The sequence below is a fragment of the Galeopterus variegatus genome, unplaced genomic scaffold (assembly GCF_000696425.1).
Source record: "Galeopterus variegatus unplaced genomic scaffold, G_variegatus-3.0.2 Scaffold5732, whole genome shotgun sequence".
Lineage (NCBI taxonomy): Eukaryota > Metazoa > Chordata > Mammalia > Dermoptera > Cynocephalidae > Galeopterus > Galeopterus variegatus.
This window is the reverse complement of record NW_007731843.1, coordinates 117,361-141,844: the sequence shown is the minus strand read 5'-3', so window position 1 is coordinate 141,844 and position 24,484 is coordinate 117,361. Positions and strand designations below refer to the sequence as shown.

Here is a 24,484-nt window from a genome sequence, read left to right as displayed (position 1 = left end):
ATACATCATACATTTAAAACACACATTAAATGTATGGCATATGGTACATTTAAAATAATTCAGATGACATCAGAAAAGAAAGATTTAATTCTTTTCTAAAAAGTGCTGTGCCTTTTTAGTGCATGGATTCATTTTGCCTGGTACAATTTATCTGATTAAGGCACTTTGTCCATGACTTGTTTTAAAATACAGGCTTTCTAATCTATTTGGAAAAGAGTGTTGTAGCTCTAACTCGGTGCTCATTTTTCTGGTTTCCCAGTAACCAATCTGAGCCCATTAGGAGTCTTTCATGGAATCACTGACAATATCACAGGAGATGCTGGTGACTGGGATGTGGCCACTGTTTGCCACACTTGTGCCATGGTACTGTTTTACTCAGTGTTTTCTTAGGTTGCCATCCCATTTCCTAAGAATAATGTTCAAAGACCAATAGGACATGAACACATTTATAGGAAACTGTTCCAAGTGTTTTTCTTTTTTATGCCTTACAACTGGTATTCAAACAGGTTTCTAATGACATAAATTTTTTTTTTTTAAACTTCATGTGTTTCTTAACTACCATTAGCATTAGGAATTGCTAATGAATAATGAAGTATAAAATCATAAAAATATCGTAAACTTGTCTTTTGCTGTCATGATGGTGAGAACAATTCTTCTTTTTGTTTTTTCTTATTTATTGTTTTTTGTTTTTGTTTCTTAGCAGTCTTCTTCCTTGTGCAGTGATCCTCTGGCTACATCTAAGAGTATCAGGGTTAGTACTTTCTGAGGAGTGTGTTGCCTTTAGAACCATCAGTTCCTTTTCTTTGGGTTTAATAATGCACTTTTTTCATAGGCCTCCCCTACTGCAAATTCTGGTCTGCTGAGAAGTGCCAGTCTGGTTTGTATTTTCCTCTTCCAGTGTGTGCATTGCTGGTGAGGCCACTGTCATGGTGCTAACTCTGTGGCTTGACTGCTTTCCTCCAAAATAGTCAAGGACACATGGCTTTAATGCCAGGCATGTTGCAGAATGTACTGCCTGTGTTTAAATACAAAACTTTAGGGTGTTAAAATTAAGCATATTCTCTTCGTAGAGATAGATACTGCTGGCTGTTGGTAACCGTTGTTTAAAATCAGTTTCCTGTAGAGAAGATAGGTTTGCATGGGTCCCACCACACATATTCTTTTGTCAGATGTCTGCCCATGCAAGGGATGTTATTTATTTTGGGGGGACAGCTATGACCGTGGCCACATTGATACCAGGGTCTAATAAAGCAAGCTGACTAGAAAAACAAAAGCCATAGTTTTGTGTAATGTGCAAGCTGTGAGGTGGTTACTTTCAAGTTGCTGTTTTTTGTGTTATGGCCTGTTCTAGTGGACTGGAACACAGAGGTTTTATAACTTAATTTTATTGTGACAGTGGGCAAAATGCTTCTGTACTTCAGTTTTCTTTTCTGCTTTAATTTGTCATTTGAGAGAATAAATTAACAAATATTAATTCTCCTTGTTTTATAATGTTATGGTGAAAGAAAATACTGTAACTAGTGGTTTTTTTTTTAATGATGTGTAAGCTTGAAGTTATAATGAGACTGATACAGAAATTTATGTGTATAAATAAGTTGTATCACCTTTAGAGACTTCACTTTGGGAGGCTATACACTTAACCGTTCTTCAAAACTTTTTTGGAACTGAGTACTGTAAAAAGTGAAGACATTATTGAAATAACTTTGATGCTAAATAGATAAATGGTATTTCCTTTGTTCTTTAGGCGTCATTGTACGATGGTGGATTATATAACCCTTATGGTTCTCGAACTGTAAGTCTAAAAGGGGAGGTGGTGAAGAGGGGGGAGGTCTAAGTGGGCACAGTTTACTTAATAGTAAAAAGTCATTTAATCTGACCTGTAATACTCTACAAGCTGTGATTCATTCGTTCAGCTAGCCAGTTGGGACTCTCATCTAAATGCCTGCTGGAAATCATGCTTAAAATTTGAGGGGAATAAGTAGAGAATCTTTTTTTCTTGCTCATTAGTTCCTCCTGAAGTTCTGAGCAGTGCTTCTCAGGGCATCTTCTTTCTCTCCTCTCCCTCCTGCTATGGGCTGGTGGATCTTGAGGGTACAAGTGAGATGGAGTTCCAGACAAGGAACCCCTCTGGGGAAGGTTAGGTCTAGGGTCACTAATGTATTCCTAGCAGAAAAAGGATCTGACCATGGTTGTAAAACCTTTCTTCTTGAAAACATTATAGCCATCTGAATACAGTTATTACTCATTAAGAACAAGTTCAGGCCGAAGCAGTCCTGCGGTAAGCTATCTAGTCTCTTTGCATGCTTTATAGAAACTTTTGGTTGTTTCATTAACCTGTACTCACAGTTTAGAATATTGAGGATGTAGTGTATTTCACTCTCTTGTGCATGGATTACGGTGATACCTCAGTACACAAACTAGCACTAATTTGCCCTAATTGGTGGTTTCTGTATGAATATGACTTAGCACATAATTTTTTAAATGAGTCTGGAACCAATACCATTAGAAATTTAAATTTTTATATTTAATTGTCATTTGTGTTAAACTTCTTGTCTTTTCAGGGGTAATAATTCAGTGTATGGGGTGGCCACCCTATGTTTTTACTTTCCATCTTTACTTCCTGTGTTCTGCCATTTCACTTGCTTACCAGCACTTTTATCAGTGGAGTGGAAGGAGAAGAAATAAAAAGAGCCAACTTTTAAAAGTTGTTGTAGAGAAGACAAAACTGGGACAATTCTGATTACCTGATCTCTCTGGAGTTTTAAGACCTTTTTTCAATTTATAAAAATACTATTAGTTGGGCCGGCCCGGTGGCGCACTGCTACAGTGCGCCGCTTGGGAGTGCGGCGGCGCTCCCGCCGAGGGTTCGGATCCCACATACAGACCGGTTCCCGCTCACTGGCTGAGCGAGGTGCGGGCACAGTGCCGAGGGTTGCGATCCCGTTGCCGGTCCCAGTCCGGTACGGGTGCGACACTGAGGGTTGCGATCCGTTGCCGGACACGAAAAAAGACAAAAAAAAAAAAAGGGAAAAAAAAATACTATTAGTTAAGGGAAGTCCAAAGTAAAAGTCTCTAGACCCCTCCCTCTCCATTTCCATTATCCAAATGAACCTCTGTTTTCATATGTCTTTTCAGAGCTATTTTATGCATATATAAGTATTCTTTATTTTGAGCCCAAATGGGTTCATGTACATACTGCTCCTCAATATGTTTTCTTTACTTAAAGTATCTTTCTGTATTGGTACATTCAGATTTATTTCATTCTTCTTTTGACATTAAAAAAATTAATTTTTTTTAACAAGTAAATCACGTCTTTTACATTTTCCACTTAATGCCGCTTGGAGATAGTTTCATATCAGCACATTCTTTTTAATGTCAATATATTATTTCATTAATGCCTAGCTATACATTTTAAAAATCATTCCCCTATTGATGGACATTTAGGTTGTCAGATTGTTGCTGCTACAGAATACAATGAACATTGTTATCCAAATATATTTTTGTGCACTTATATGAGTAAATCTACAAGGTAAATTGCAATTCATGAAAGTGATGAGATCAGAGTTATGCATTTAAATTATGATGTATATTACCATACTGCACACCGAAAAGACTACTAATTTACATTTCTAATGGCAAATGAAGACTTTAGGAACTACCTTGTTATCTTTGACAATGTCAAAACTGGAGAAATTATTAAAGTAGTTTTTTTTTTTTTTTTCCTTTTTGTCTTTTTTTTACTGACCGGTAACGGGATTGCAACCCTCAGTGTCACGCCCGTACCGGGGACCGGCAACGGGATCGCAACCCTCAGTGTTGCGCCCGCAGCGCGCTCAGCCAGTGAGCGAGAACCGGTCTCCACATGGGATCCGAACCCTCAGCGGGGGCGCCACCGCACTCCCAAGCAGTGCACTCTCCAGTGCGCCACCGGGCCGGCCCTTAAAGTAGTTTTTTAATGGTTATCAAAAATTACTTTGTGGAATGCAATTCTTGGGCCTGGTGGTATTTTTAATGTCCCAAGTGTGATAGCTCTTTGCAAATAAAATTTGATAGTGTATTTTTAAGCAAGTGTAGGACCTTGTCCTCATGGACTGGCTAGATCCTATTTCATTTGCAAGTTGAGTTCAAAGTTATTATCTTAGTGATGCCAGAATGGTTAGTGATGTCAGAATGGAGACAAATTGCATGTACTGAAGATGAGTCTTCTGCTGGTGAAGTGGAAGAGAGACTGCCCCATGTAGGGTGATGTTAGACACATCTCCACTTGTTGCATTGGAATGGATAAAAGAAAATAAGAACCATCACCTCAGTGTCCTTGCTGGTAGGAAATTCTGTCTTTGACTTGTATTTATTTCACTTTAAAATATTCTTTATTTTCTCTCCCAAACTAAAACTTCTAGTATATTTATTGATATGGGATCCCAAAGGGCCTGGAGGCATGAAATCCCTAACTGGTTTTATCTAGTTTACTCAAGCCCCCCTTCTTTAATTTAGCTTAAGTAAGAGATAAGGTTCTACTTTATTCTTTGTGCTTTTTGGAACTATCTTTTTTTTTTTTTCTTTTTTTTCTTTTTTTTCTTTTTGTCTTTTTCCGTGTCCGGCAACGGATCGCAACCCTCAGTGTTGCCCCCGTACTGGACCGGGACCGGCAACGGGATCGCAACCCTCGGCGTTGCTCCCGCACCCCGCTCAGCCAGTGAGCGGGAACCGGTCTGTATGTGGGATCCAAACCCTCGGCGGGAGCGCCGCCGCACTTCCCAAGCAGCGCACTACAGCAGTGCGCCACCGGGCCGGCCCTTGGAACTATATTTTGATTTTTAATGACAGTTTATTGTATCTTGTAACAGCTTTTCTATGTAATGGTGTACTATATATTGTGCCAGTTATAATGCTTATATAAGAGTATTTGTATGCTTTTTAAAACTTTCCCCAATGTGCTCACAATCAGGTAAGATCTGTAGTGAAATTGCGTCTTTTTCATTATCTGCATTTAATATCTATAGTTTACTGATGATGATACCACGAGCATTGTGTCTTCTGATCGTGCCAGTCACGGGCGAAGGGAGAGTGTGGTGAGCGTGGTTTGCATGCAAACAAATACAATATGTTTTAAAATGACAACAATGTATGATCATGTGAAATCTATAGAAAAGTAAAATTTGGCATTTGATAAAATGAACATTTTACTCAAATTTAGTTGGTAGCAATAATGAATTATAAATTTTGGGAAATACAGTAGAGGCTTTAGGTAGTTACTATTCTAGAAATCCCCTGTCGAGGGTGATAAATGTCTTAAATATGACAGATTTTCCAGCAAACAGGAAGCAAATAATCTCTCTGTAGCATAGAACTCTAATTATGATGAATAACAGCTTATTTTAGGGAGCTGTGATTTCATTTAGGAATCCCTTTACTTTTTTTTTTTTTTTTTTACTTTTTTGAGTAGGTTAATTGCAGCAATTTCCTCATTTCATTTCATGATACTTTATCATAATACAGCAAAATTAAAAAAAAAAAATTTCCCCCATTGGCCAATGTTCTTAACTTCTCCATTTTCTTAACTTTTAAAACTTCTCATTTTTTTGACCGAAAGGTTTCTGCTGCTGATTATTTTAGTCGCTCCAATCGTAGGGGGAGTGTTGTCTCTGAGGTGGATGACGTCAGTATCCCAGATTTGAACAGCGTGAGTGTATTGCATGGGGTGGTTATGTTGTCTCAGGCTTGTGACTAACAGCTAATACATTAGCTATTTTAAAATTAGGGGCTTAATTTACTTTCTGGGAAATACTTATTTGAAGATACTAACAGAAAATGCAGTATTTTTTGATTTTGTTTTGGGAATGTACTTATTAATATATACTTTCTTTTAAAAATGCTTTTATCCCTGTATGGAAAATTTTCCCCATAGAACCCACCACCAGCTCCAACAGTTATCCATATTTTGCCAATTTTGTTTTATCTACTTCTTTCCCTTCCCCTACTTTTTTTCCTGAATTATTTTAAAGCGAATCCCACACATTATGTCATTTCCTAATTAATAGTTCAATATACATCTCTGAAAAATTTTCAGATCTGCTTATTATACCTAATGAAATTTTAAAAAGTATTTCCTTAATGCCATCTAATATCTAGCCCATGTTTAGATATTCCTGATTGGTGTTGAATTTCCTTTTCCCTTTTGTTTTGTTGAATCTATAAAGTTATAGGTAGACTTTCAAAGTTGAATAATAAAATATACTACCTAGTAAAGTGGCACTAATTTATAGTAACTGGGAAGGATCTGAATAGATTTTAGACATTTGGATTATGGCAGTGTTTTGAAAAAGTGTGCCTAGTCATTATTATTTTCACATTCACTGGGAACTGAATTTAGGAAAGATTGTCCAGCAGAGATACCTTGGGGCATTGTCTTAATGAAGGAAACCTAGCCAGGTTTTAGGATCTACCTGCTGATCTCATATTAACAGCCTGATTTTCTCTCTCTGACACCTTCCTTCTGTTGCTGGCAGTAGTGTTGTTTTGCCCATGGACAAATGCTGTCCTGATTTTCAAGTACTTTGAAGGTTACGAGGGGCAGCATTTCCTAATAGAAAAGTTAGACGTTCATTTTTAAGAGATAATTATTTATAATAAGAACCTTACTGATGGTATTTAAAAGCTATTTTTGAACTGTTTTTATCTTAGAAAATAATTTTAAGTGTGGTCCTTAAGTATTTTAGGTAATTGGTGCTCAGATCTGGCTGTGCAACAGTATCATCTTGCTATAGGTTGAATCAAGGACTCTGTCAGCCTTAAGGACTTTGTTTTCTACGTAGTTCAAAGACTGGCTCCCAAGTCATTCCCCTGAAATATTACCTATTTTGTTAAATTGCTTAGTAACCACTTATTTCCCATACGTATAGACAATTAAATTTATTGTGTATACCTGTTCTCTTAAAAACTTCAAATTCTGTTGGCCTCTAATTTGTGATGTTTGAATAAGTGATTATATACTCCTTACATTTATTTCTTGGTGATATACTTTAGTGACTACATAGAAGTGAAAAGGATGACAGTTTTTAAAATCTCCTCCACCTCTACTAATTAAATACAAGGGTACTTCAAAAAGTTCGTGGGAAAATGAAATTGAAAGATAATATGCATCTTTCCATGATCTTTTTAAAGACCCTTCATATAACTCTTTAATGTAAGCAAAAGATTCTTCAGAGCAGGGGTTTGCAAATTCCACTAGCCCCCTGTTTTTTACAGCCTGCAAGCCACTGGTTTTTACATTTTAAATAGTTATATGAGTACCTATAAAATCTTGATTTTGCCTGTTGGCAAAACCTAAAATACTTGTTGGTCCCCTCTCTAGAGAAAAAATACTTTCTGTAATAGTATTTTTAAAAAAGGGTATGCTAGGGCCGGCCTGGTGGCGCACTGCTACAGTGCGCCGCTTGGGAGCGCGGCGGCGCTCCCGCCGAGGGTTCGGATCCCACGAAAAAAGACAAACAAACAAACAAACAAACAAAAAAAAGGGTATGCTATAATTTAGCTTGTTATAGACAAAAAGGGGACTTGATGTTGGTAGATCCACCCTTACCCCACACTTTTTTTTTTTTTTTTTTTAAGTTTAGCTGTAAATCTGCATTTTCATGTGAAATATTCTGGTTTTAAAATGCTGACAATGAATTCAATAATTTAAAAGATACTTTCTGGCTCTTTGTGGACCAAATATATGTTTTTCAGGCTGATAGTTTATTACTTCCAAGCTAGGAGGTGCTGAAGAAGGGCCATGCTCTGATTCTACAAAACTATACAATATTTATGGTAGCTCTAGCTTCTTATCTTATTTTCTTCTGCATTGGCTTCATTTCTGTTCTGTAGGTTAAACTAGACTAAAGGAAAAGAATGTAAATGTGCTAACTTAAATTTTGCTGATTGTTAGCAATTAAGCCCATTTCTGCATGGAAACCTCAGCCATTTTGCTTTAGGAAATTATTAGAATTGGTTATTCTCTTCCCTTCTGAGGTTGGAGAATCAGATCTTTTTCTTTCTTCAATTTTTTTGCACTCCAATGGGCAGGGCAAAGCAGTGGGATCAGCTACAGAGTCTTACCCAGTCTGGAAATAAAACCAACATCACTGCGAGTCAGAGCAGTTTTGGAAAATGATTGAGTGAAGTAACAGTGCACAGTTCTAAGAAAGAAAACCTGGAGCAACTGCCCCGGGGAGTCAGTGGTAGGAATTCTATTTTTAATTTTTAATTGCTGTCTGTGACTCAAGGAATTTGTACCCTAATTTCCTTTTTTTTTTTTTTTTTCCTTTTTGTCTTTTTTCGTGACCGGCAACGGATCGCAACCCTCAGTGTCGCGCCCGTACCGGACCGGGACCAGCAACGGGATCGCAACCCTCGGTGTTGCTCCCGCACCTCGCTCAGCCAGTGAGCGGCCGGTCCGTATGTGGGATCCGAACCCTCGGCGGGAGCGCCGCCGCGCTTCCCAAGCAGCGCACTGTAGCAGTGCGCCACCGGGCCGGCCCTTTCCCCAATTTTTTAATAGCATTATCAAGTCAATATATATGAATTAGAAGTTAACAGAGGATTAGGATCCAGGGACTACATTGAACAAATGACACTATAAATACTTTATTAGGCTACAGTTTTATAACAGTATATTAAACATGATTAAACTTTATTTCATTTAAAGAGCCTTTTCAGGCTCCCCCCCTGCATCTGGCAGACTCTTTGGGTCATCATTATGAACATCAGCTTGTCTTTGCAATGCAGTTACATAGATCTCCTGGCTATTAAATCCCTTGGGGCTTTTAGGATACTAGATTTCAACTAGCTTTTTTGTCTAAATGGAGGACAGCACATGATACAGCAGAAGTCTCAGAAGTGAGTGCTCAAGAGTCTCTGGCCAAGTCACTGCAGACAAAATAACTGGACTGTGGTGTGACTGCTCTGGGCATTTTTTGCTGGCTTAACAATCCCTGAGGTTTGGCGCATGATCAGTTTGCGTTGCGACAATTGAGATCTGTCAGAGTTGCGACAATTGAGATCTGTCAGAAGATAGTGAAAGTGATAGAATCGACACTGCGATGGACTAGTTCAGCGATGCAACCTCTGAAATGTAAGATTATTCCACGGTGACAGTCTATTAAAAAATGGGTGGGCTTGGGGGTCATTTTTGTGAGAGATGGACGTGAGGAAGGATTTCATATAGACTTAGAAGAATGTTTTAATTTTGAGTGCTACTTGCTTTTCTCTTTAATTCATTACCAGAAAAGAGTTAGAAAATACTTGGAGGAAAATAAGGTAGTTTATTCAAATATAATATTTCTTTCACCTTGAGGAATAACACATTAAATATTAGGCAGTGCATTTTACTAGTACAGATGTGATGGAGGATTATTCCTTTTTATGGCAATAATTGGCAATACTGAAGCACAAATTTCAACCACTGCATTGCCTGTTTTAAAGCATTCCATATGTTCTTTTAAAAAAATCAAAATGAATTAAAATCAATTTCTTTTTTAGATTATTACACCAAGAAGTAGGAAAAAGTTAAATATCTCAAAATATTTATTACTTATAAAGTAATTATAATAAAAGGTGTTTATAAACATGATGATGTGGGTAATTAAAAAAAACAGTAAAATCTTTTAAATATGAGGAAGTTAGAGTGAAGTGATCTAAGTATTGCTAGAAATAATGATGTTTCATGTTGTAATAATTAACCGAGGAAGGTTTTCAAACCTCTTCTCTAGTTTGGGTTGGGAAGGTTGATCTAGGAATTGGAGTCTGGGTATATTTTCATTTAGTTAAATGCTTATGTGACTTTTCCCCCCTAGTGTTACTTGGGATAGTATATGCAGGTAAGTAATATGAACACTGGAATTAAAATTCGTAAATCTGAGGTTTGGATTAAGCTCTGACATTTCGTAGTAGTTCAACCGTGAGCAAAATCTTTCCACTCTGAATTTGTTTTTTCCTTAGCTATAAATTCAGGTTTTGGAATAGACCTTTAAGGTACCTCCCTTCTTGAAACATTGTCTGAAACAACCTTTAGGCCTATTACCAGAAGATAGGTAAATCAATTATGGTATGTCGAAATAATAGGCTACTATGAAGCTATTCAAGGGTTTGGATCCCCATACCAGCCAGCTGCCAAAAAATAAAAATAAAATGAGTACAGATGGGACATGATTTATTTATTCATTAATCCAACAAGTTTTTAGTCTTTCTGTGTGCCAGGCACTATTCTTGGTATTAGGAATAGAAAAAAGAACATGCAGACATAGAGCTTACAATATAGAGAAAGATCAGATAATAAATAAATGGGTACATATCATAGTGCCAGGGAGTGACAAATGCTATGAAGAAAAATGAAGTACTTCCTCAAATCGCTGAGACTTGATAAGAGGAAAAAGTAGATACAGAATGTATGTGGAACACTATTATTAGAATTTTTTAAGGACTTGGGAGTTGGTTGTTTCTGGAGATTGGAGATCAGAGTCTGGTATGGTAGGGAGAGAGGCCTACTTCTGATAACCTTTTGTGCTGTTTGAATTTTTTTTTTTTGGTGCCACATGTGCATGTATTACTTAAACAAACAAAACCCCCCAAAATTCTTAATGATGTGGGGAAAACATATTTTGATGATATATTTAACATGCTTTAGTCCAATCTGAACCTTTTTAGGCTAAATGTACTAGTCTTATCTATGTGCCCTGTGTCCTAATAATGTTTAGAAATAAAGTGTTTTGGCTTTTGGTTTTATCTGACTTTTCCTTTTGATATATACAAGGTTTTTTTGTATTAACATTTGCAATACAAAAACTTAACTTTATATGTAGTTTCTTTAATGTGGTTTAAATACCATGAAAAGAAAATCTTTCTAAAAGTTCCAAACTTTTGAGTAAACACAGCTTGATTATTCCATGTCTTCCTTAGGATAAGAATTAAAGTTCTTGACATTTTGTCTTATGTTTCTTAACAGTTATTTCAGTTTTGATATGTTTACTTTTAGGTTCCAAACATCATTGAACTTGGAGAACTCAAATATGATCACTTCTTTTTTTTCTCTAAAAAAATCAGCATCTTTCCTGAGTTTTATCTCTGTTCTTTCCTAGTTGGATGAAAAATCTGACAAACAATATGCTGAAAATTACACAAGGGTAAGTAAGTATATATATATATACCTAAGGGAATTAAGTTTTCAAGGTCAATTAAACTTCCTTTCTACAGCTCGTTCATCCTCTGTTTTACAACAGTTGGTCTGGTGGAGCTAACTCTTCCTCCTCTCGTCTATTTCCTGTCCTTGGCCTCCTAAAATTCCTCTGAAGTTAAATCATGTGAATCCCTGTGAAGAGAAAAGATAACTGTATTTTATTTCCTTGAATGTCATCTCAAGCTTTTGGCTGCTTTTTTTGATTTTCATTCCTCTAGAAGTTGATCCTGAGAAGCCATTAAACATTAAAAATGAGGTGTTTTTAGGAGTGGTGGTATTTTAGTCTGTTTTGTGCTGCTGTAACAGACAGACTGGGTAATTTATAAGCAATAGAAGTTTATTTGGCTCATAGTTCTAGAGGCTGGGAAGTCAAAGATGGAGGGGCCACATCTGGTGACTTACTGCGTCGTGAAATGTCTGAAGGCATCACATGGAGAGAGAGAAAAAGAAGGCCGAACTCTCTTTTATAGAAAACCCACTCTCAAGATAACAAACTCACTCCTGAAATAACATCAATGCATTCATGACAGTAGAGCCCTCATGACCTAATAATCTCTTAAAGGTCCCACCTCTCAACATTGTTGCATTGGGGATTAAATTTCCAACAGATAAACTTTGGAGGACATTCAAACCATAGCAAGTAGTGACAAACAGGGTTTTCTTTTCTGTTCTTCATAGGTAAATTATTTCCTCAAGTAAAATAACTCCTTTCTAAGAGTTGCTTTGTGTTAAAGTCTCTAACTTTCTTCTGAAAGTGTTTTTAGGAAGTCAGGTAGGGAAATGATTTATCAGGATTGATTTTATGCTATACCTAAGAAATAAAGATTGGCTTTGTCCAATAGAAATATAACACAAGCCACAAATGTAAGCATATATGTAATTTGAAATTTTCTGGTAGTCACATTAAAAAAGTAAAAAAGAAAAAGGTAAAATTAATTTGAGAAATAAATTTTATTTAACCCAAATATCCAAAATATTTCAACATATAGTCAATATGAAAAATTATTATTTATTTTTTATTTTTATTTTTTGACTTTTTTTTTGGAGGCTGGCCAGTTTGGCGATCTGAACCCTTGACCTTGGTGTTACAAGGCTGCACTGTAACCAACTGAGCTAACTGGCTGGCTTGAAAAATTATTGAGAAATCTTTCAGTCTTTTTCCCCTACTATGCCTTCTAACTCTGCTATGTATTTTACACTTAAGTCTCAATTTGGACATTTCAAGTGCTCAGTTGCCACATGTGGCTAATGGCTAGTATATTGGACAGCACAGATCTGTGCCTTTTATTAATCAATAGCATAATCTCACATTTAAACTAATTTTGGAAGAATAATCTAAATTCATAGAGATGCACAGTGTTGTTGCTCTGAGCTGCAAATAGTATCTACATCTTTATCAACAAAGTATTAAGGAGCAGTTTCAGGAACTAAAGTAGGGGAAGTGCTAATTAGCATACCACTTATAAAGTTCTAAAATTGCTTTAAATTAATCTGATGTGCTTATCCCAGTGTTGTTTGCAATATAGCAAAGATAAACTTAGAATATAACAACTTCCATAAAAACTATTTCCTTCTTGGTTAGTATGAATTCTAGGTTATGATAAGGTGTTTGAGTTTAAAAATTATGCTTAGTATTATGCCTGGGTCCTTCTTTGGATACTTCCTCTGCCAAAGCCAATCGGAATTGTCCATCAATTGCACTTGGTAACTTCTTGACCACACTATATTAGTATATCCCTCTGAAGCCCACATCTACCCTTACCACCCTGCCTGTTTTTAGTTTCCACAGCAAACATATTTTTGAAGAAACAAGCTTTAAAAGTGTCATATTTCTTTCTCTCTAGCCTTCATCTCGAAATTCTGCCTCAGCAACAACCCCTCTAAGTGGAAACTCATCTAGACGAGGAAGTGGGGACACCAGCAGCTTAATAGATCCAGACACCTCATTAAGTGAATTGCGGGTAAACCACAGATTTTGGTTTGCTTTTTAAAAACAGTCTTTTGGCTTCTTTGTAGTATACTGGAACTTTTAACATTTAATGTGACTTAGTAGAAAGACAAATTGTTAGTAACCGTTCAAAAATGTTAGTTGGATGTTTCAGAGTCTAAAAGGGAGAAGACGTTCTTTTTTCTGTTCTGTTTCCTGAAAGTTCGGTGGTATTAGAATGAGTTCTGCTAATTCACAAATGACAGAACAACTTTGTAATGTATGTAAAGTAGTTTTTTCAGAAATTACAGGCCATATTTTAAATGGAAAATATGTGGATGTACAAAGAAGCAGCTTGCAGGAATTATTAGTCTTTTGAGCCATTATGGTATTATTTGGCTGCTTGAATACAGTTATCTCAGTTTTTCTGTTGCATTTGGGTAACAGAAATACCTGAGATAATGAAAAGCTTATTTGAACTGTTAGCTGAGTCTCCATCCTTATTAATAACCCTTTAATTTGGACAATAAGAACTTTAAAAATATACAGGTACTCCTCAACTTATGATGGACTTACATCCGATAAACCCGTTGTAAATTGTAAATATCGTAAGTTGAACATGCAGTTTATGAACATAACTTACTGAACATTATAGTTTAGCCTAGCCTACCTTAAACATGCTCAGAACACTTACATTCGGCTACACTTGGGCAAAATTATCTAATGCAAATCTTAGTATTGAGTATCTTATGCAATGTATTGAATACAGTACATTACATTGGCAGTTTCATACCATTGTAAATACAAAAAAGTCCTAAGTCAGGGATCATCTGTATTTGAATGTCTATTTGCTGAACCTGCTATTTTTGAGGAATGGGGGAGGGGTAGTGAGAGAAATTGCATTTATTCGTTCGATATTTATTGAGCAGTTGGCCCTGGAGATTTAGGCAGCAAAACCTATTCTAGCCTTCAGGAGCTCTCTGTCTCATTGGGAAGACAAATGGATACAAAGCAATAAAACCGGGTGGTGTGATACTATGGTAGTAGCAAGAATAGGCTAATTCAGAAAAGCATCATCTAAATTTGACTAGAAGAGATAACAAAAGGCTTTTCAGAGAAGATTAACTCTGAGCTAAGGTTTGAAGGAAGAATAGAAATTAACCAGGCTCTCAAGTTGAAATGGGGGGAAGGCTTTCTCAGAGAGATGTATTTGGAGAACCAGAAAGTTATCTGCATAGCAGAATTGCCAGAGAGTTGGATGAGAAGTGAGGAGTAGTTGTGGGAGAGAGAGAAGGCGGGAAAAGTAATGAGGAGCCAGATCACAAAGCATCTTATATGCTAGCCTGAGAGGAATTCAATTTTACCTTGACAACTGTGGAATATTAAAAAGGGGAGTAGTACGATCTGATTTGCATTCTTAAAGATAACTTTGACCACAGTTCAGAGGAAGCATTGGAGGCCAGGAGAGCAGTAACCCTGTGGTTGAACAGTGAGGATGAGGTGAGCAAGTCAAAACTGTGAAGGGAGAAAATGTAAGAAACTTGCTCTGAAGTGAATATGAGAGGCTGGGAGTTGGTTGGGCAATAGGTAGAGGGAGAGAGAAGATTAAGAGAAGATTTTTGCTTTCTTTTAAAGGTGAGGTAGATTATTATTTTTATTGCTTGGTTTGAGTCAGTAGAGAGAGAAGTTGAAGGCTGAGGAAGGAGAGGGGGAGGATAAATAATGGAGCAAAGGGCCTGAGTGGGTAAGAGAGGAGTTCTGGGCTCAGGTGGATGGGCTTAGACTGGAGGTCCCCTGTCATTGACAAAGTAGAGGAGGAGGTAGGGATGGGTGGTGCCGAATAAAGTTGTAGGTAGGGTAGGAATAGGGGGCTGGCCTCTGAAATGGGATGCTTGTGAAAGTGGGCTGGGGATAGGAGAGGATGGAAAGGTTTGTAACAGGGGCAGAGGAGAGCTGACCCAGGCCAGCATGGCTATGGCTTTGAAGGTACAGTGTTTATTGAGCTCTTACTCTGTACCAGTCATAAGTGCTGGGGGTGCAGAGTTGAATAAGATATACTCTTACCTTTAGGTGCTACATTCTAGTGGGTCAAAATGACAAGGCCTTCGAACCTTAGACTTGGCTTGCTCTTGTCATGCTACTTGGCTGCTTGTTTTTCTTCCTTGAGAGAATGACCTCCTTGAAGGAAGTGAGATTTTTGTATCCTAGCACCTACCTGGCTTCTTCTAATAGGTCCTTGGTAAATGTCTGTTGAATGAGTGAAAGTCAGACAAGCCTAGTAGGGAGGAAATGAAGGGGGCAGGGAAAATACCAAAAATGTGTGTAATTGGCCTTAAATCATTGATCCTGCTTGTAATTGCAAAATTACAGTTCTATATTTAGGGCCCCGTGGCAGATATTTCCCACCTAAATTGAGCATGCAGAATAGACCTTATATAACAGGATCAGGTACAAGGGAAACAATATTTTCCATGTAAAATTTGGCCTGTTTCACTTTACTTAGAAGGATTTTGGTGACATTTGAAGCAAATACTTTTCTTATTACTTAAATGGTAAGCTTGGGATAGAATATCTTATTTGACGTTGTGTTCAAAATATTCGTGTTTCATTTCCCTCCCCTTATCCCTTTCTCCCAAATTAATTGTGGTCAATAACTAAGTCAATGAAAGATAGCTTTGATCATATCCATTTATTATATCTTTTAAAATGCATGAATCAGTAAAATTTGCTGTTTATAACCAATTAGGAAGTATTTTACTAGTTCTAGGTGAAGCATTATGCTAAAAATTATTTAAGTGATTTATAAAATTGTAAAAATTGTATGTTTAAAAAATGTAATGATTTATATCGCTTTTTTCCATATATAGCCCTGCCCCCATTTAATGCTGTTTCAATAGAATTTAATGCCAAGAAAATATTTAACACTAGATGGACTGCTTTGGACCTTTCAGCAGCCCTACTATCACCTGATCTATTTGCTCCTTTCAGTGGTTTGGAGTGGGAGTTATATTATTGTACTTTGATTTTTCTGCTTTTAGTATGGGACATATAAAAGTAAGTTACATTTTCATCTGAATCCTTTGAGACTTAAGATATGTTTGTACATGGTTTTATGCAATGGTTCATTCCTATGTCCTGCAGGATATCTATGACCTTAAGGACCAGATACAGGATGTAGAAGGGAGATACATGCAGGGGCTTAAAGAACTAAAGGTATCAGGTCCCATTCTGCAGCGCAAGCATGCTGTGTATGCAGAAGTGTTGGTAATGGTGGTTTCACAAGTTCTATTAACCCACTGCACATAGCTTTACTAACAGTGTTTGTCTTTCAAGCACGTGCTTAACCTGCAATGCATAGGAAAGGCAAACTTTCAATCTCTGCTTATGTATAAATGTTTAGTATACTTTTTGGAATATTCAGAAGATATTATACCTTGCAGTTTCTAAACATTGTAAAATACTTGTATGTCCCTTGTATCTTAGCCATACAAAATTAAATTTGGCAAACACCTAAAAAACATTCTTAGAATATTTTTATTGAGAATTGGATCTTAAAATTCTTCCAAGCTAACTGAAAAAGCATTGCCTATTTTTGTCACCAAATTCAGTCAAAATTAAAAGCAGGAGGAAGAAACAACAGAAAGAGCATTATTATAAATATCCCTTCTGCAGGAAGGAACCTGAAGACTTGAAGCCTATATTTTCTTTTTGTTTAGATTTTTTTTACTTGTAGGTCAAAAAGGATTACAGAGATATAGTGCCACAAAGAATTCAGAGGTAAATTTAAGTGGGCTTATGTTTTCCCATCAAGGAAGACTACCAGTTTCCAATATAAACGTGTGAAGTAGATATTTTGGTTGTAAATGGCATTTGGTTATCATGCTTTTCTTTTCCCCATGTTTTGTTATAAAGTTCAAGCCTACTATTGTGAAGAAACTAAAGCTTTCTCTGAACACATGTGTATTCAGCTTTGAAATAGAAATATGCACCAGGTCTCTAAAAAAGCAAAAGTAAGGTATTCAGAAAGGTGACTCAGGATCTGCCCAAAGGACAAAGCATGATAGACCTCATGGGCAAAGCTTTCGTCATCCTCCCTGGCATGATTTGAAGTCGCCCAGCTATCAGCAAACACCTTCATGCAGGTGGTGTGGTCCATAAGGAACCCATAGTTAAAATTAATGACTAAAAAGGTTGGGAAGTCCTATGGGAAGCCCATGAGGAAAGCCTGGAAGCTCCTGATACAGCAGTGTAAGGTTGTCATTAAACATCAGGAGAATTACAGTTGGTCTTTTTATTTAGTCTTATTGCTTTAATCTTCAGGATTTAATCCCCCTTTAAAGTTTTAGAGATGTGACTTTTGGAAATATCTTGGACCAAGGGAACAAATGCAGTACATTAAACAAATATACTCAAAGTCTCGTATGTAACAATGTATCAAGAAAGCAATCAACATTTTTTTCTTATATTTTAGATGTACCATTTATTGCGTTCGCTGAAGGATACAAAAGAACAGATTAGATTTGACATTTGAACAGATAATATCACTTGCCAGTGTATAATTGAACTTGACTTCAGATTATGTTTATCTTTGAAATGACTCTTAAGTGGTAGAAAAATCATAAAAATAAACAAATTCTCTGGTTATTGGATCAAGCATGGTAGTGTGATGTATCCTTTTAAAGAAAAATGTTGGTTTATTGCTTATGACATTTTTTATTATTATGCTTGCTTTTGGGATGCTTTTTCCTATCCTCCCCTCCATACTTTCTTTAATCAAGAAAGTTGATCATTTATTAATATTGCAGTATTTGCCACATGGCATACTACTATATAGTGTGTACTATTACCCAATAAGAAAATGCAGCAAAATATTAGTGAAAAACTTAACTGACCTAAAAATCCTTGATGATTCTATAAATTAAAGGATTAAACCCATTTTAAAAACTATTAAAATTAATACCTTACTAAATTTTAGTATAGAATTACAGCAGCAAATAAAAGAACATAGTCTATATCTAGTGACTGAAAGCACTAAGACACATTGTAAAAAGGCAAGCCATGGAACAAAATGTAGAGTATATAATTTATGTTGAAAATATAAACAGAGCAAAAGGTACATGTGTATAAATGGATAGGAAATGGCCTGAGGGATACTCCACCAAACTGATAGTACTGGTGTCTCTGGAGGGAGTGTGGTCAAGGAATACTTTTGCTCTATTTGTATTGTTTATTTTCTTCCCCAATGAAAATCTTATCATGTTTTGCTTAGGTATTTTTTAAAGCAGCTGTTATTTCAACCAGTAGGTAACATTTCAGAACTATTAAAAATATTCTTAAAAAAATCTAGCTTCACCAGTTACTTACTATCTGACCAATCTTAAGTTACTTAGCAAAGAACCCACGTGAATCAGCAAAGTAAAAAAAAGTTTAGAAAATACTATGTATATGTAGCTGGTACCATGTTCCATTTATGAGTACTGAAGATGTGTTGGTTTGCTAGACAGTTGATTAGGCTATCTATTTAACTAAGGTCTGACTTCTGCACAGCCTCATAGCACTGATTATTTGAATTTGTACCTCTCCAAATTACGGATAGCTGTATGTCAAGACCTTTGGGTTTAAGCAAAACAGTAAAAACCATAAATTTTAAATTTTCAGAGGCCAGGAATCAACTCTGTACATTTCTAAAAATGTAATATCCAGAAATTCCTCTTGAGAATTTGAGGCAAGATCTGTGCACCTCAATATACCTTCCACAGGCTACTAGTACCAGACAGAGTCTCTGCATCCTGATTAGTCAGGCCATAGGGTCACCAGCTTATTTAGCAACCACTTGTACTCTACATAATTTTTATTTAACCTAAACAGACCCAACTTTGGTAGATTTTGTTTTGTGGGAAACAGGTTAGGCTCCATTTTCTTGAGGTTCCCTTGACTGAATTGATCATCTTTCATTCTCCTAAACTCTTGAAGTATATGTTGCCTTTACTAACACTTGATATATAATGACAATTGAAAATATTTATTGACTCTTTAGAATGTGCTAGGCACTGTGCTAGGTGTTTTATGTTCACTATCTCAGTCTTTTCGTAGATTTGGAAATGTCAATGAATTTCATATTGTTTCATAGGCTAATAACCCAACTAGGTCTTGAGACATTGAGGACAAAAACAATGTCTTACATGTCTTTGTAAAAGTTGTCTGAAATAAGCACTTGGTTCATTTTTATTGATTAGTTTCCAGTTCAACTAAGGCTTTCCAGAAAATTTTCTTTTTAAATATTGCCCATGCCTTTAATTTTTAGAAGGGTAGGAATAAGGAGAGAAATGGCTTTAACTTGAGTAATCCCAGAAAGAAATGTCAAGAGAACAGTTGATAGATTATGGGTTGTAAGCCTTGCCATCAGGTGTAAGTTGACTGCTTTATGGAATGTCCACTTTGTGCAAGGCACTGAGAATAAAGTAAATTCAAGTAGTTCACAATTTAGTTGAGGATTTTGGTCACAGGGTCATGAAGGTTTATTCTAGTAGTATAAGGGAATAGACAAAGCATAAACATTAACACAGTGGCTTCAGGACTTTGGTGTGCATCAGAAACACCTGGGCCTTTTAAAAATACAGATTGCTGTGCCGAGCTGGTGGCGCACTCGGGAGAGTGCAGCGCTGGGAGCGCAAGTGGCACTCCCGCCGCGGGTTTGGATCCTATATAGGGATGACCGGTGCGCTCACAGCGCTCACTGGCTGAGCGCGGTGCGGCCGGTCTCAAAAAGGACAAAAAAACAAAATAATAAATAAATAAATAAATAAATAAATAAAAATACAAATTGCTGAAATTCACCCCCAGATTTCCTGAGTCAGTGGATCTGGGATGGGTTTGAAAATTTGCGTTTTTACCCAGTTTCCCGAGTGATGCTGTTGCTGCTGGTCTGGAATGCACATTTTGAAAATCAGTGCCTTAGAAGCATTTAAGTAAAACTAATTCCAAATGGGTATCACTGTATGAGTGAGATTAACATCGTTAAAACTACTTGACATTTAAATTTTTTTTTTTTTTTTTTTTTTTTTTTTTTGTCTTTTTCGTGACCGGTAAGGGGATCACAACTCTTGGTGTAGTGTCGCCCACACCGCGCTCAGCCAGTGAGCGCACTGGCCATTCCTATATAGGATCTGAACCGCGGCGGGAGCGTCGCTGCGCTCCCAGCACTGCACTCTCCTGAGTGCGCCACGGGCTCGACCCGACATTTAAACTTAAAATAATCTCTTGTGGTCTGTTGTTTAAAGAAAGGTTACATTGCATAAATTTTTGTCAGATTTATTGTGCTATATATTTTTTCCATGTGTGTAGTACTTGAGTTATCTTGGATTCTGGTATTCATGCATTTATGCCCCCTTTTATATGGGACTGAGTTGTGATGATGACTTTTAGCCTCTCAGATGGATGAGAATCATTCTAAATTCTGCATTATATTAAGATACTGCTATATTTTGACCATTAATACAATTGACTTTGTTTATTCTCTTTGTTTTGGTTAAATTGTTTCCAATCCTAGTTTAAATCTTGCTTGTCAACTCAGTTCTGGTTTGTAAAGCATTATTATCTCTGTGCGTGGTGTATACCTATATTGAGATATAATTCACAAACCATAAAAAATTACCCATTTGAAGTACAGAACTCAATATTTTTAGTATAGTCACAGAGCTGTGCAACCATCACCACAACCCAATTTTAGAACATTTTCATCACTCTAAAAAGAAATTCCTTACCCATTAGCAATCATTCCCCATTTGCAATTAGGTTTTCATTTAGTGTAATATTTTGAGGATTCATCCATGTTGTAACATGTATCAGTATTTTTTTTAATGACTGAGTAATATTCCATTGTATGGATTTACTCATTTTGTTTATCCATTCATCAGTTGATGAGCATTTGGGTTTTTTCCACTTTTTTGGCTATTATGAATAATGCTGGTGTGAACATTTGTGTGTAAGTTTTTGTATAGACGTATCTTTTCATTTTTCTTGGGTAGATAACTAGGAATAGAATTACTGGGTTATATGGTAACGCTCTGTTAACATTTTGAAAAACTACCAAACTGTTTTCCAAAGTAGCTGAACCATTTTACATTCCCACCAATAATATATGAGGGATCCAGTTTCTCCACATTCTGTCTAACACTTATGTTGTTTCTGTCTTTCTGATTTTAGTTTATAACCATCCTAATGGATATGAAGTGGTATCTCATTGTGGTTTTGATGTGCATTTCACTAATGACTAATGTTGTTGACCATGTTTTCATGCACTTATTGGCCATTTGTGGATCCTCTTTGGGAAAGGTTCTTGCCCATTTAAAAATTGAGTTGTATGTCTTGTTGAATTGTGAGAATTTTTTATATATTCTTGATATAAGTCCCTTATCAAAGATTAGATTTAAAATATTTTCTCCCATTCTGCAGGTTGTCTTTTTACTTTCTTGATAGCATTGTTTGCAGCATGAAAGTTTTGAATTTTGGTGAAGCCTATGGTTTTTTTTTTTGGTTGATATTATTTTTGATGTTGTATGTAAGAAACCAAACTTACCCCTATGTTTTCTTTGAAGAGTTTTATAGTTTTAGCTCTTATATTAAGATCTGTGGTCCATTTTGAGTTAATTTTTGTGTATGGTGTGAAGTAAGAGTCCAACTTCATTCTTTTGTATGTAGGTATCCAGTTGTCCCAACATCATTTATTCTTTTCCCTTGAGTTATGTGGACACTTTTGTTAAAAATTAACTGATCATAAATGTAAGGACTCTTATTTCCATTTTATTGATTTTGGTTTGTTAAACATTTTCACTAGTATTTTTTGAGGTTATTTCTAGAAATGATTACTTTTTCTATGTGAAACATTTTTCTTTTTACCTTGAAAATAGTCACTAGTCAGTAGGAATTACCAAATTATATATAGTTATAATAAGAATGTTTGCAATTATATTTACAATTTAATTGAGGTTTATACATTTCTGGCATTTTATAGTAGCTGTTTTTTTAATATTCTTTTTTTATTGCTTACATTTTTAATATTCTTTTTTTATTGCTTACTTTTAAAAAAATGACTAAATTTGAATAATTGCTAGAAAAAACGTTTACACATTTACATTAGAGTTATTATGCAGAACTGGAAAGTACTGAAAACAGATGTTTCTGAGGAAGTAGCAAAATTCAAATGAGTATGAAGTTGACTTGTGTAAAGAGAGGCTGTATTCTGTTATATCACTGCATTCTGAATACCAAACAGTTTGTTGTTAAAAACTGTAGGAGTAACACTTCTGAAAATATTGATGATTATTTTATGACTCTTAAAAACATAAGTTGTCTGCACATCTTTTCATCTTTCAGAAGCTACATTGCTGCTTGATTTTGTTTTCTTGGGGAGCAGAGAGCACATATAATTCTTAGAAAGGCATTAATGGCTTACTATCATCTTTCTGTTTTATGTGCATGCTGCTAAACAAGGAGTTCCCCAAACTACTTGTATTTTGTTAAAATGCATCTTTATGTGTTTGTTTCAGTGCTATAATTTCATCTTATGTTGCATATGTGCCATGAACATATTTTAGATATCAGGCTGATGACTTTGACTCTCATTTAGGAGTCTTTGTCTGAAGTGGAAGAAAAATACAAGAAAGCCATGGTTTCCAATGCACAGTTAGACAATGAGAAGAACAATTTGATCTACCAGGTAGACACCCTCAAGGATGTTATTGAAGAACAGGAGGAACAGATGGCGGAATTTTATAGAGAAAATGAAGAAAAATCAAAGGTAATTGCTCATCTTGTATCACATCATTCTTTTGGGTCAGAAAATAAAAACCTACCATTTAAAAAGTGATAGAGTTGATGGAAGATTGCAGCATACTTGGGAATGATGTTTCAGTCAAAACTGAAGGGTCTGAGGAAACTGACAAAACACCATAAGATAAAATCAGGTCCTGAAATATTTTTCTTTTTTAATTTAAAAATTTTTTAATTTTATTTTCTTAAGGAAAAGTGTGTGTTCTTTGTTAGGTTTCTAAAAATAGAATACAACTCAAGTTTTACATTTATTTCCTATCTCTTAATTGGGATAATAACAGTTAATTACTTACTTATTCCTGTTATAAGTAGCTGGAACTCCCACAAATCTCCAAAGATTCTCAATGAGATGGTTCATTTTTTCCGTGAACTTTTAAATGGTTCAAGAGAACCCATTTTCTGAATAATTGGAGAGAAATCTTCAACCAGTAATTTAAAAACAGCAGTGTGGAGAATGTGGGTCAAAAATTGGAAGATGTTTTGTTTACAGGTTTATAAGCTGTATTGTTAAAATGCATGGATGGAAAATAATAGCTACTGTCCAAGGTCCAGATTTGTTCTTTGAAAACTACAGGAAACAAATTAGGTTCTCTTAAATTCTTATTGGACTTGGACTTTTAAAGTATGGATGTTAGTCCAAGCAGAGGACAAATGGATATTTGTAGTAATGAGTAATGAGTTGCTACTCCATTGCCAATATAAAAAAATCTAGAAAGTAACCTAGTAAATGTATACTGACAAATAGTTTTAAACAACTGTCTGAATTTGTACATAATAAATGGAGAGAAGCTATTTATATAATCTCTAAGGGGTCAGCACTTTTACTGTAGTCTTTATAGTTATATCTTTCCTTTAGGACTGGAAATGCCCATTCCAGTCTATTTTGGTCTTGTTCAAAAAGTGTTAGGAAGTGTTTGCCAGGAGTCTGGGGAAGGTGGGATGAATAGGCAAAGCATAGAGGATTTTTAGGGCAGTGATACTATTCTGTATTATACTGTGATAGTGGATATATGTTGTTATACATTTGTCCAAACCCATAGAATGTACAACACCAAGAGTGAACCCTAAGGTAAACTATGGACTTTGGGTCATAATGATGTATCAATATAGGTTCATTGATTCAAACAAATGTTCCACTCTGGCATGGGATGTTGATAGTAGGGGAGTCTGTGCATGTGTGGGGACAGGATGTAAATGGGAACTCTGTACTTTCCACTCAGTTTTGCTAAGAGCTTAAAACTCCTGTAAAAATACAGTCTATTAAAAAAAGTTAAGAGGACTTGTGTCTAGATAGGTGAAAAAGAGTCTAATGGATGTTTTCATATTGTATCAACAGTGGCCCATTGAAGAGTATGATTTGGTGGCAGTAAGTGGTTTCCTCTTTGATTCTTGTATCCCATAGGCCATTTTTGGAGAGTCTGAGTCATTACGCTTTACCTAGAGTCCTGTGGACTCCTTTTTTTGCTTTCCCACACATTTTTCATCTCTACTGCTGGCTCTTTGCTTCTAGCAGA

General features: G+C 36.0%; 1 protein-coding gene across 1 annotated transcript in view; it reads left to right on the top strand.

The window, feature by feature from the left end:
* Window positions 1-1,744: 1,744 nt before the first annotated feature.
* LRRFIP2 (leucine rich repeat (in FLII) interacting protein 2) overlaps window positions 1,745-24,484 on the top strand; it is a gene marked incomplete at its 5' end in the record, with an annotated part of 49,668 nt that continues 26,928 nt past the window's right edge. The window contains 8 exons of the mRNA XM_008589895.1: window positions 1,745-1,792; window positions 2,222-2,278; window positions 5,004-5,072; window positions 5,594-5,683; window positions 11,115-11,159; window positions 13,057-13,173; window positions 16,281-16,352; window positions 22,768-22,938. Coding sequence (XP_008588117.1) covers window positions 1,745-1,792; window positions 2,222-2,278; window positions 5,004-5,072; window positions 5,594-5,683; window positions 11,115-11,159; window positions 13,057-13,173; window positions 16,281-16,352; window positions 22,768-22,938 — 669 coding nt within the window. The remainder of the gene's footprint in view (window positions 1,793-2,221; window positions 2,279-5,003; window positions 5,073-5,593; window positions 5,684-11,114; window positions 11,160-13,056; window positions 13,174-16,280; window positions 16,353-22,767; window positions 22,939-24,484) is intronic.